Source organism: Gracilinanus agilis, chromosome 1 (genome assembly GCF_016433145.1).
Source record: "Gracilinanus agilis isolate LMUSP501 chromosome 1, AgileGrace, whole genome shotgun sequence".
Classification (NCBI taxonomy): Eukaryota; Metazoa; Chordata; class Mammalia; order Didelphimorphia; family Didelphidae; genus Gracilinanus; species Gracilinanus agilis.
The window spans coordinates 224,204,938-224,219,183 of record NC_058130.1 but is presented as its reverse complement, the minus strand read 5'-3'; the positions used below and the strand labels follow the sequence as shown (position 1 = coordinate 224,219,183).

Below are 14,246 nucleotides of genomic sequence, written 5' to 3'. Positions count from 1 at the left end.
AAAGGAAAGGAAAGGAAAGGAAAGGAAAGGAAAGGAAGGGTGAGTCCAGGGAATAGCTGCTGGTTAGGTAGGTTATCCTTGAATGATCTGAAATTCAGGTCTGAATTTTTCCTTTCACAGGACTAGATCTCACATGGACACAGATTTTGCATAGAGATTTCAAAAAATCAGTAGGGCTTCTAACAGCTTACTTGGCCTATAAAAGGAGAATGGCCTTCATCACACTTCCCACCCACCCCCCCCCCCCCAAACTCCCCTTACAAAGTCTGGAATATGGCTCTGTGTCTAACTTCAGCCTTAGTGGTTTTGACAATAGATTTCTGAAAGCACATGAATCTTGTTTTCAAAGGAATGGAATGGGGAAGGAGGGCAAGAGAATAAAGGGGAAATGCCTTGATAGAGCTCTGTCAAACTTTGGTGGAGTGCTAGGGGTGGACCGTTCAGCTCAATGAATACCTCTCATAGCACTTTGCAGTTGCTATTGGGAGCTAACTGGGGCCCGAAAGAAAGAAAGGAAGAAAGAAAGAAAGAAAGAAAGAAAGAAAGAAAGAAAGAAAGAAAGAAAGAAAGAAAGAAAGAAAGAAAGAAAGAAAGAGAGAAAGAAAGAAAGAAGCATTGGTGCTACTTGTAACTGGAATCACAGTAATTATGCTGTTCCATGGAAAGACATATTAACAGATACAAAATGCAGGAAGAATGAGAAAAGCAGAATAATGTGAACAAAGTCTGAGAACTTTGTAGCAGTCCCTGTCATGAAATTACAGTTACTGAGCTTGGCCCCACAGAAGAACTATGAAAATACCTTCCTCTACTTCTTTGCAGAGGTGGAGGACTACAGATGTGGAATACTGATTGCAAAAGGCTTTATTTTTGTGGGTCTCTTTTCTTTCTTAGTCTTTTTAAAATTCTTTATTAAAAAAGCAATGGCTCACTCGGAGGGGTAAGAACACAATAGGAAATGCAGGGATCATAAAAGCAAAAGATATCAATAAAAATTTAGTTAGAAATAATAAACTGGGCTTTTCCATGGATAATTAAATATTAATTAATCACCCAAGGTATACCCAGGTCACTGAATTACAGGAACCAGCAGGAGAATATCCACCCAAGTGGTCTAAGTAGTCTAAGAGTGGTCCAAGCAAGAGGTCTAAGAGACAAGCTCAGCAGCAGTGTGTAAACACACAACCCAAACCAACTTATGGGACCACGAGCAGCTGGAAGGTATAGTTAAGCAGTTTTACCCATCAGACATTTCCACAGCATGGACTGCAAGGACAACATTCCACCTTCACCCACACCAGCACAATGTTAGCAGCAAGTTTTATTTGAAGCTGGAAGGTACAGGTAAACTCTTTTCACAAGGTAGGAATGGATCAAGCCAGGAAGTCTAACTCAGTCTTTCAAATATCACCCTTATGATGGCATTTGGGGAAAAGCATAGCATGTACACCACAGGCAAGAAGAAGATGCTATTATTATTGGTGAGTTGTATCTGACTCTTCGTGTCCCTATTTGAGGTTTTCTTGGCAAAGATACCAGAGTGGTTTGCCAATTCATTCTCCAGTTCATTTTACAGATGAGGAAACTGAGGCCAACAGGGTTAAGTGACTTGCCCAGGATCTCATAACCAGTAAATATTTGAGGCTAGATTTGAAGTCATGAAGACAATGAATCTTTCTGATTTCAAGCCCAGTGTTCTATCCACTGGCCATCTAATTGCCCAACTCTGGCTCTATTTTTTTTAAACCTTTACCCTCTGCCTTAGAATCAATATTGTGTATTGATTCTAAGGCAGAAGAGTGGTAAGGGCTAGGCAATGGGGGTTAAGTGACTTGCCCAGGGTCACACAGATCTGAGACCAGATTTGAACCCAGGATATCCTGTATCTAGGTCTGGCTCTCAATCCCCTGAGCCACCCAGCTGCCCCAGACTCTATTCTTAAGACTCAGAGGGTGGTCTGACCTGCAATGATTATGAGCCCCTAGCAAAGAGAGATATTTCATAATTGGGCATTGCTCTAACTACCAACAGATATTCCATGTAATCATCTGGCCATCCAAAAACAAAATGGTCTTTAGCCTCCCCTCAGGTGACAGCATCAATAAAATTTATATTCACCATTTCAACAAGTCAGATCACAGGATTCAGATCTAGAAGGAATTTCAGAAACCATATTATCCAATTCTCTCATTTTACAGATGAGGAAACTGAGGTCCAGAGATGTGAAGTGCTCTAGAGGATACATTGCTGGACTTGGACTTTGGACTTCAGCAAAATCAGAATTCAAATCCTGCCTCAGACATTGAATAGCTGTGTAACTCTAGGCAAGTCATTTTATCATTCAGCCTCACTTTTCTCATCAGCAAAATGGAGATAATAATATCTATCTTACAGTGTGGGAAGCAAGATCAAATGAGATAATATGAAAAGTGCTTTGCAGACTTTTAAGAACTGTCTAAATACTAGCCATTATTATTATCATTACCCAATATGGGATTTGTACCCAATTCTTCTTACTCCAGATCAGTGCATTTTCCACTGTGCCACACTGACTTTCATCATTTAGCCAATCGGAAGGTAGCTTTTTGCCAACTTAGCCCGGCTGAAATAAAAGAATGTTAGCTGTGTACCTTTCTTGGTCTGGCTTGCATTTCACTGAACGTCTAGAAATGGACAATACTGAAAGCCTTAAGAACTCTGAGCAGCACAATGATCAACCGTAATGCCAAAGGACTGATAACAAAGCAAGATGCCCACCTCTTGACAGAGAGGGCACAGATTGAGACATGCATTTTGGAGCACAATCAATGTGGGAATTTGTTTTGCTTGGCTATACAAATTTGTTAACAGGGGGTTTGTTTTTCTTTTTCACAGGTTAGGGAATGCGAGAGGAGAGAAAATCTATTTTTGTTTATTAAAAAAATTAAATTGAATTGAAAAAAAAAGTTTAGAAATTGCACCTCAAAAGAACATTTATCCATAAGACATTTCCACAGCATGAACTTCAAGGACAACATTCCGCTTTCGCCCACATCAGCACAATGTTTCTAGGAGGTTTGATTTGAAAGATAAGCCCAACCCTGACTTGCTTTCTACCTAGAAAAATCTCTTTCTCCTGTTGTTTCTTTTCTTTTCTTTTTAAATCTTAGGAACAATATTAAATATTGGCTCCGAGGCAGAAGAGGGGTAAGGGCAAGGCGATGGGGATTAAGTGATGTGCCCCAGGTCACACAGCTAGGAAGTGTCTGAGCTCACATTTGAACCCAGAATCTCCTATCTCCAGGTCTGGCTCTCAATCCACTGGACCACCAAGCTGCCCTGCTCCTTTTGTTTCTTTTCAACATAATTAAGCTCTTATCAACTTAAAAAAAAAAAGGTCATTAAAAAAAAGCATTTGGGATCAAAAGACTATAGGAAAAGGCATTGGTCTAGCACTCCTCCTTAGAAGTTACCTAATCGGGTTGGGCCAGCAGTGGCTTCTCTGCCTTCCCACTATATTTGAGGTCTTTCCCATCTATGCTAAACACAAGCAGAAAAGAATTGCTTGGAATATGCTCTTTTACCACTTGTAAAAGCCTTGCCATGACTGCTATGGAAGAATCTAATGAGGAAGATGGGAGGAAAGAAAGAGATTCGGAAGGTCGTGTAAACCTGGGCAACAGAGCTGTATTTTCTCTTTTGATGTCTGAAGAGTTTGTGTTCATGGCTCAATGGCTGTCCAGATTAAATCAATCTACTCCAAATCCTCTCAAGAGTCTGGAAAAAAGTGAGGCACAGCTGCCACCCTAAGTTGGTTTTTCAGTGGGTTTTACTCCTTAGACACCTATTAATGGCAAACTACTTGAGTATGTCTGTTCAATAACAAGAAGTAGGCACGTGGGGAGCCTGGCCTTTGGTACCACACAGAATTTGCCAGCCATGGCAGGTCTAAGTCCCATAATCAAGAGAACTGAGAGTGGGAGAAGAAAGCATGGCCATTCTTTAGAACTCTAATCAATGCAATTATCAGCCACGATTACAGAGGAGGGATAGTGAAACATACTAGCCACCTTCTAACTCAGGGTACAGAATGAAATTTTTTTAAATGTGTGTATATATATTTGGGACCAGCTCGGTAGCTCAGTGGATTGAAAGCCAGGCCCAGCGGTTCTGGGTTCAAATCCAGTCTCAGACACTTCCAAGCTGTGTGTGACCGTGGGCAAGTCACTTAACCTCCTTGCCTAGTCCTAACCACCCTTCTGCCTTGGAATCAAAGCACAATATTGATTCTAAGAGAAGGTAAGGATTATATATATATATATATATATATACATATATATATGTATATATATATGTGTATGTATGTATATATACATACACACATACATATATGTATTTATACATTCACAGCTATTTAAACATATATACATGTACATGTGTGGATGTGGGTATGTGATGTGGCCAATGCAAGAATTTGTTTTGACCATGTATATTTGGGGCAGCTAGGTGGTGCTGTAGACAGAGCACTAGACTTGGAATCAGGAAGAGTTATTTTCTTGAGTTCAAATCCAGTCTTACTAGCTGGGTGACCTTGGGCAAGTCACTTAATCCTGTTTGCCTCAGTTTCCTTATCTATCAAACAACCTAGAGAAGGAAATGGCAAACCGCTCCAGTATCTTTGCCAGGAAAGCTCCAAATGAGGCCCCAAAGAGTTAAAGTCAACTGAAAAGACTCAACAACATGCATATTCTTAAGAAATTTGTCTCTCTTTCTTAATAGGGGTGGGAGTGGGAGGGGAAGAAAACAGATTTGTTCACTGAAAAAAAATGTATAAAAATTAAAAAAAAGAAACCCAGTCTTTTCTCTCAGACGTGTCCCTGTTTATTGACTGATTAAAAATCACTGTCTTTGTGCCCTCCATCTGCTGTGAGCGGCTCCCTTTTTATGGATGGGGTGGGGGATTAGGAGGGGGAAGGCTGTCATGTTTCCCAGTGTGTGGCTCGAGGACCCTGGGAGAGAAGCAGACTATCTGTATTAGGCACCATCACTCAGAGGCTTAAGTCAGCTTAGCCACTGTGTTGTCAAGGACAATCGGGTTTACACTGCCATTTCAACTCACCCCAGGAAAGCAATTTCCTTGTTTGATTAGAGGCCTAACTGACAGAGCCCTGGTCATCCTGATGGTGTGAATGCCGCAGGGGCTGTTGGGAACTGCAGAATTATACTACCTGCCACTCTGGCTACTAACCTCAGATTTGTCTTTGATCCAGTGGCATCCCTGAGAACCACAGGAGCTACATCAAGCCAAACCAGCCCGAACCAAAAAACCCTCCATGAAGCTTACAATGGTCCCACAACTGATCCCGAGGAGATCGTGGTGGTGGCTCCTTCAGTGACTGCGTAGGAAATGAATTTCAAAATCTGCCATTTGACCTGCTTGCCCTCTTATCCATATCCAACGCCTCTTTTCTCTAGTTTCATTCTCACTTTAGAATCACTAAGCATTGGTTCCAAGGCAGAAGAGCAGGAAGGGCTAGGCAATGGGAGTTAAGTGACTTGCCCAGGGTCCCACAGCTAGGAAGTGGCTGAGGTCAGATTTGAACCTATGTTTTCCTGACTCCAGCTTGAAGAAAAATGGAGATTCTGTAGTCAGGGGAAAGGTAAAGAGACAAGAGATGGAGTGAGATATAAGAGGAATCAGTAGCTAATGAATATTACTATGTATTCTATATTAAGTACATTATATATTAGTATTATATACAAATTACAAATTTATTTGATATACTGAATAATTATATAGTAGTATTGCATATGATATATAATTGTTTATTCCTTTCCTGTATATATTATATATTAGTGCTATATAATTCTGTTAGTATTTGTTGTTCAATCGTTTTTCAGTTGTGTCCTACCCTTTGTGACTCCATTTCTTGGCAAAGATACTGGAGTGGTTTACCATTTCCTTTTCCTGCTCATTTTACAGGTTTTACAAAAAATAAAAAATGAAAAACAAAAATAAATCATTTTACAGATGAGGAAACTGAGGCAATCAGGATTAAGAGACTTGGCCAGGGTCATATAGCTAATAAGTTTTCTTATCCTGGATAAGTATTCAGGACAATGTCTTCTTGATTGTAGCCCAGTGCTCTATCCACTGCATTACCTAGCTGCCCCTACATATAAATATAATCTAGAATTATATATATTAGTATCATGTAAACTGTAATTATACAGTAGTATCATATCTAATAATAATACATTAGTATTATCTACTAAGGCTGGAAAGGTAAGATGTGTCCAGGTGCGAAAGGGTTTTAAATACCAAACAAAGAAGTTTATATAAATCCTAGAGGTAAGAGGGAGCCACTGCAATTTATTGAGTGAGGAAGCAACACTGATAGATCTGCACTCTCTGGCAGCTGCCTGGAAGATGCACTTAAGTGAGAAAACATTTGAAAGAAGGAAGGTAACTGGGAAGAGATCCAATCGTCTTTTGACTCATACTTCCCTAACTACCATGGCTTAGTTTACTGCTAATTAAAATTTAGGCACCAAGCTCTTTCTTCAGCATGAGTTCTCTTGAACTGAGAATCCTCCTGGAGCTGAAAGCTAGCGTATTCTTTTTAAAAATTAAACCCTTATCTTCCGTCTTAGAATCTATACAGGGTATTGGTTCCAAGGCAGAAGAGTGGTAAGGGCTAGGCAATGGGGTTAAGTGACTTGCCCAGGGTCACATAGCTAGGAAGTGTCTGAGGCCACATTTGAACCCAGGACCTCCCATCTCTGGGTCTGGCTCTCAATCCACTGAGCCACCCCCCTGCCCCACCCCCTTAACATATTCTTTTAATTGGGCGGCTGGGTGGCATAGTTGGATAGAATTCAGGGCTTGGAAGTCAGGAAAACTCATCTTCCTGAGTTCAAATCTGGTCTCAGACACTCACTAGCCATATAATTCCCTGAGTAAGTCACTTAACCCCTCAGTTTCCTGATCTGGAGAAGGACATGGCAAACCGCTCCAGTATCTCTGCCAAGAAAACCCCAGATGGAGTCACAAAGAAATAATGGAACAACCAAAATTCTTTGAATTTCCTGAATTGTTTGTCCAGCATGATAAGCTGGCCAGAGAAGACATCAGGGATTCTGCTTGGAGGCTAAGAAACCAGAAGTAAGGTCCCAGGAAAAACGGCAACTCCCACTGAGGGCTGCTTTCTAGGGCTCTTTTTCTTGGCCTTCTGCCTCCTGGAGTGGTGCTATTACTGAGATACATTTGCATCCAGTTACAGATATGATTAACCACCAAAAGCAAGGGCAAGATAACCTCCTCCTGGGCAGGCGGTGACTCTGAGAAGCCAAGAAAATCAAGGAAAATAATGCAAGAAAACCCAGATGGAAGGCAGCTCCCGGCCAACTGAAAGAATGGTTTGCATTAAAAGTCTGACATTTACCTTGTCAAGAGCCCTGACTGTTGAGTCCTTTACGAGTTAGGGGCAATAATAGAATACCAAACACGGTTATTCATTTTTATTTACCAGGTCATGGTATTTAGGTCTCGCTTGAGGTACGACATTGTCTGGTGGCTATATGAGCCCCAGACAGACTCTGGGAGCTGCTAACATTTTTTGTTACTGTTTCAGCGGGTGGCCTTGGGCAATTTTAACCCCCTGCTTCCACTGGGAAAAACAAATTTAAAAAACACACACCTTCTGTTCTAACTGCCCTAGGAGTGGTAAGACTTAAGACCCTGTGCTTGAATCTTGAGGACGATGCCTTGCGGGCCCCAGTGGCCAACTGGTTCCTGGTTTTCCTTTTCCTTAGCCTTTTGTACCAGTGCCACCCCACCCATGCTAGGCTTCCTGCCCTCAACTGTTCAAATAGGTTTGCCATTTAGTGACTTGACACCCCAACTACAGTCCTTGAGTTTGTGGCAGAAGGTGTTTTCCAGTATCTCTAATGGCTTAAATTTGATTGTGGTTCAGTTGTGTCCAATTCTTCGTGATCTGTTTGATTTATTTGTTCCTATGCTATATAATATATAATTATGTCAATATAACATAATTCTATATTAGTATTTATTGTTCGGTCTTTTTTCAGTAGTGCCCGATTCTTTGTGACCCTATTCAGGATTTATGTGGCGAAGATACTGGAGTGGTTTGCCGCTTCCTTCTCTAGTTCATTTGACAGATGAGGAAATTGAGGCAAATAAGGTTACGTGACTTATGCAGCTAGTAAGTGTCTGAGGCCAGATTTGAACTCGAGAAGATGAGTCTTCTTGACTCCTGGCCCAGCACTCTACCCATTTTACCACCTGTTTACTCTGCTACTTTTTAAATAGGTTTACCATAGAGTGACTTGACACTCCAACTATGGTCCTTGAGTTTGGGGTAGTACAAATTTTCCTGAATCTCAAACTGTCTAAATTTTATAAAGGAATTTCAAATGAAAATGAGCTTCTGAAATGCAGTGATAGGACACTATAGTTGCAGTGGAAAGAGTACTGGCTTTCAAATTACAAGATCTGAGTTCGAACACTACCTCTGCTATTCATTATCTATCTGTATGACTTTGACCTATTCACCTCCTTTCTCTGGACCTAAGTTTCTCCATTTGTAAAATGACTAGACTAGATTAGAGCAAGGGTTCTTAACTTTTTTTCTGGTGAAGCCTATGGACCCTTCCCCAAAAGATGTTTGTTTGTTTGTTTTTTAAATCTTACCTTCTGCCTTAGAATCAATAGGCAATGGGGGTTAAGTGACTTACCCGGTGTCACACAGCTAGGATGTATCTAAGATCAGATTTGAACCTAGGACTTCCCATTTCTAGGTCTGGCTCTCAATCCACTGAACTTCCCAGCTGCCCCATCCCCGACTCTAGGATGTTTTTAAATCCATAAAATAAATTGCAAAGGATTACAATTATGTTGCAAAATGGTTATCAAAATATAGATGTATATTTTAAAATTCACAGACCCCAACTTATAGACCCCCACACTGATAATTCCTTCTAACTTTAAATTTCATAACACCAACATTTTCCCATTAAATCTTTTTAAGATTCACCTAAGGGGCAGAAAAGAGGCAATCAGTCAGCTTTATTTAAACTAATTAATGGGGTCAGAAAAGGTGGATGCAGCATCCTGGCCACTAACTCCAAGATGAAAGCAGTTTCAGGAAGATCAGGATTCCCAGATGGAGTAATAAGGGCTTACTCACAATTTCATGAGGTCTATCAAAACCTTCCCTAAAAGAATTCTGGGATTCTAACCAACACCATACATGAAAGCAACCACCCCTGGGCCATCTTTCTCAGTGAGAGAAGCCTAGCTTTATGGCCATGGCCAGAGAATGGTAATTATTGTTTGGGATTTTTGGTTTGTTTTAAAAACTGGAAGGGACTTTAGAGATCAGCATGTCCAACTCCTTCACTTTATTAATGTAGAAACAGAGGCTCACATGACTTAAATACTTTTCTTAAGGCTATATTATCTAGTGATGAAGCCAGTTCATAGACTGAGAGATGGAAAGGACCATAGAGATCAGAGTTGTGCCCCCTTATTTAACAGAGGGAGAAACTGAGAGTCAGAGAAATCAGGGTCTCACAGCTATGTCACCTAGGTGTTGCAGGTAGGATTCAAATTTGGGTCTTCCTGACTCCGAGTTCAAGACTATACTTAATGCCACAGGTTCTCTGACTCACAATCTAGTAGAGTTCTTGACCTATTTTGCAACCGAAATATTGTTTGAAGAATAACTTATATATGATCATTTTCAGAAAAGGAGCTGATAAATAGGAACAAGCAAGATATAGGCACATATTCACATTTTTTTTTGTCAAATGATGCCTTCTCTAGTGCAGGGAAGGAAGGGAGAGAGGGAGGGAGAAATCTGGGAACTTTAATGTAACAGAAAAATAAATATAAATATTTTTAAAAAACAATCTAGCAGTGTTATTGCAGTTATGCCAGAGATTTCCAGCCATCAGGCTGTGTGTGTTAGACTTATTACAGAGGGTCCACAACTTCCCAGGTGGACCCAACACTGCCATTTTGATCTTTCTTTAGAGCCACAAAATACATGCAACATGACTCAAGATAACAAATTAGTAAATATGCTTTTTTTACAAAAATTATATAATATATATTTTATTTTCATATAATTTTTATATTTTATTTTTATATAACATAATTTTTATATTTTATTTTATGTAATATATAAATTTATTTAAATAATTTTAGAAATAAATAATAAACAAATAATTTGTCTGAAACAATAATGATAAGAAAACATTTATATTTATATATAAAACATAAAACTAAATTTATGTATGAAAACTCTAATTACCATGCAGAATGGCAAGGAATCTGTAATTTAGAGCAATAGGATCAAATTTAAATAGAAACAGATTCCTTCAGGTGCATAAAAACTTAGAAAATGACAAATTAACATTATCTGTGTTGTATTGCATTTTTTTTAGAGGTTTTTTTTTTTAACCCTTGTAATTCGGTGTATTGTCTCATAGGTGGAAGATTGGTAAGGGTGGGCAATGGGGGTCAAGTGACTTGCCCAGGGTCACATAGCTGGGAAGTGGCTGAGGCCGGGTTTGAACCTAGGACCTCCTGTCTCTAGGCCTGACTCTCACTCCACTGAGCTACCCAGCTGCCCTGTATTGCATTTTTATTTATTTTGTTGAACATTTCTCTCTTATAGTTTAATCTGGTTCAGTACTCACTGGGGAGTTTGGCCAGGCCATGAGGCTCTCACAGACCCCAGGTTTGACACCTGTCTTGGAAGATTTGCCCAGAGTCACAAGTCAGTGTACATCAGAGTCAAAATTTGAACTCGGACCTTCCAGACTTCAATAACCATGCCATGCTGTCTCTCATATCTTCTGCAAGTTGAATAATACTTCACATATACAATTGTGATTAATAAAATATGAATTCAATTTATTTATTTTTAAAAATCCTTACCTCCCATCTTAGAATCCATCCAGTATATTGGTTCCAAGGCAGAAGAGAGGTAAGGGCTAGGCAATGGAGGTTAAGTGACTTGCCCAGGGTCATATAGCTAGGAAGTGTGTGTGAGACAAGATTTGAACCCAGGACTTCTGCTCTCTAGGCCTGACTAGACTAAATCACCTAGCTGTCCTATAAATTCAATTTATTTATTTATTTATTTATTTTTAACCCTTGTACTTCGGTGTATTGTCTCATAGGTGGAAGATTGGTAAGGGTGGGCAATGGGGGTCAAGTGACTTGCCCAGGGTCACACAGCTGGGAAGTGGCTGAGGCCGGGTTTGAACCTAGGACCTCCTGTCTCTAGGCCTGACTCTCACTCCACTGAGCTACCCAGCTGCCCCCCTATAAATTCAATTTAAATATGAATTCAATTTAAACGTGTTCCCAAATCTATGTTAGCTTATCAATACTTATCTCTCAAATGAATATTTAGAAGAAAAATGGAAAGGCATTATGGTTTGGTGGATTCATGAAGCGAACCACTGGCCTTGGAATCAGGAAGGCCTGAGTTAAGTCAGATTTCTGATGAATGTGGTCTGTGACCCTGGGAGCAAGTCCCTCCCCTGTCACTGATCTGCACTGTTTGTGGGAATTTCGTTGAATCATAGATTTAGAGCTAGCAGGGACCTCGTACCTTGTCTAATTTTCTTGCAGAAAAGGAAATTGAAGCCCAGGTAAGTTAAGCAACTTGACCAATATCATAGAAGGGATTAGCATTACCAAGAGCTCCCCATACTGATGAAATCACAGTTCTAGAGAAAAAATAGCACCATCCCTCCTGCAAGGAACGATTGAAACAGGGGGGTTGTTACACCCAAGAAGGTTAGAAGTCACTCATATGGGCTTCAAATAAAATGAAATAAATATGAAAGCCCTATGTCAAAGCATGATGCTATGACCCAGAATTCTTGGGTCTTGAATCCAGCGGACTCAACCCCCATCTAATCAAAATCACACTCGCTGGGTTTGGCCATTTCAGGGACATGAAAACAAACCATGTAGCCCTCAGGGTTGAAAAGAAAAGACCTTTACCCTGATGGGGATTTAGATGGTTTGACAGTTCCTAAAAGCCAAATCCATCCTCAAAGGACGAAGGTTTACCAGCCCTTTGAGGTCCTTCTGTTTCCTCATCTGGAAAATGAGAAGGCAGAATTTGGTCTAGAAGGTTCCTTCTAGCTTTTTTTTTTTTTTTTTTTTTTTTAATCCTTACTTTTTTGTCTTAGTAACAACTCTAAGACAGAAGGGCAAGGGCAAGGAAATTGTGGGTTAAGTGACTTTCCCAGCGTCCCAGAGTTTGGAAGAATCTAAGGTCAGATTTGAACCCAGGTTCTCTAGAAGCTAGTCCTGGTACTCTATCTATTGTGCCACCTAGCTATGCTTTAAGCATTCTACTGATTCTGTATACTGTATTCAGAGAGTGAGTCCCAGGACTAGCACTATAAGCACAGCTAGCTGGTGAAGTGGTGCCCTGGCCTAGAGTCAAGTCCTGAGTCCAAATCTGGCCTCAGAAACTAACCACCTGTGTGGTCCTGGGCAAGTCACTTAACTTTGTCTCAGTTTCCTCGTCTGGAAAATGATCTGGAGAAGGAAATGGCAAAGTACTCCAAGATCTTTGCCAAGAAAACCCCAAATGAAGTCACAAAGAATTGGACACCATTGAAAGAAATGAGTTAAGAACAAGCATCAAAGATTTTGCTTCTGTATTTGTATTCCTGGCACTTTGCACAGTATTTGGCATATAGTATGTGCTTCATAAATAATTTGGGTTTTTTTTTTTTAATTCAAAGTCTATTACTTCTCAAGGGGGAAACTTTGAGGGAAACAACCCAGATGTATTGAGCTTTTTAAATGTGTTTTTTTTTTTAACCTCATTATTTTGTAAAGACACCACCATTGTTCTGGTTATTTCTGAAACCTCGATAGCTATAGATATCATCCTGAAAACTCCTCTTCCTCAACTTGCTCAATGCTATTCAATATTCACCCCTAGGCAATAAAAGGCTTCACTTCCTATAGAGTAAATCTCAGCCAAGCCTTCTTATGAAACATAAATATCTGCCAGACCCATGTGCAAATATCACTTTTTAACAAAACACATTTCCTTATGTTTGTACAAAATCCAACCCTTCTTCCAATAAGCTTCTAAAATCAAGCCTATTGAGAATAATTTGGCTGCGGAATACACCACTGCCACGTTCCTCTGGCTTCTCCCATGCCAGTTACACAGGTTCTGTTTCTTAGCCTTTAGAGAGAACACAGTTTTCCTAGCAAAGGTTCAGAGCCTAGAGTCTATGGATTTGTTGTTGTTTTTAATATTTTGATAACTGAATTTTAAAATAATCTGTTTCCTTTGTTCTTTATGCATTTAGCTAATATTTGTAGAGTGCCTCCTATTTTTTAAACCCTTACCTTCCATCTCAGAATCAATACTGTGTATCGGTTCCAAGACAGAAGAGCAGTAAAAGCTAGGCAAGGGGGTTAAGTGACTTGCCCAGGGTCACACAGCTAGGAAGTGTCTGAGGCCAGATTTGAACCCAGGGCCGCTCACCTCTGGACCTGACTCTCAATCCACTGAGCCACCCATTTGCCCCCTCATGATTTTTTTTTAAAAGACATTAAAAAACCCTGTCCTCACCTCAAGAGGGGTTTGTGTCTAATTCCCATGCCCAGAGATCAATGCCTACTCTCAGATGTGTTTACATAGCATTGTACCTGCACAGTGTCTCAAAAAATATTTTTCAAGTGCATTGTGGTCACACAATAGAACTGTAGAGTATTATCATTAATACATAGCCAAATAACAATTTAAATAAATAAATGATAGTCATTATTATTGCCATTTTCCCCAAAAGGATCCACAGGACCCAAAGGTTAAATGACTTGGCCAGGGTAACACAGTTCATGAGAGAATACCTCATAGTCATATAACTCAATGACTTTTCCACTCAATTATAGATCTTATCATTAGACATCAAATCACTACACTGCCTGTAAAACTACTAAGCAATGCCATTCATGGTCGATTTCCTCCAAACTCCTTAGAAAAAACCTACTACCTACACCTTAGGCAGTTTTATTTCAGCAACCAATGATGCAAGGATTTGTTTCCATCCTTTATTATCAGAACCCCAGTTCAGCTTAATCCACCCTCCTGAACTTGATGCTTCTTTCAAACAGTTTCTACATGTAATGTGTTAACACCCAAACTGAAATTCCTCCTGCTCTGGGGATCATAATGTACGAGGGGACCCCA

The 14,246-nt window shown here is 40.0% G+C and overlaps 1 protein-coding gene across 1 annotated transcript in view; it reads right to left on the bottom strand.

Moving 5' to 3' along the window:
• The window catches only part of SYT17 (synaptotagmin 17), an 88,696-nt gene that overhangs the window by 52,929 nt on the left and 21,521 nt on the right, over nt 1-14,246 (bottom strand). The window contains exon 6 of the mRNA XM_044679071.1: nt 5,278-5,375. Coding sequence (XP_044535006.1) covers nt 5,278-5,375 — 98 coding nt within the window. The remainder of the gene's footprint in view (nt 1-5,277; nt 5,376-14,246) is intronic.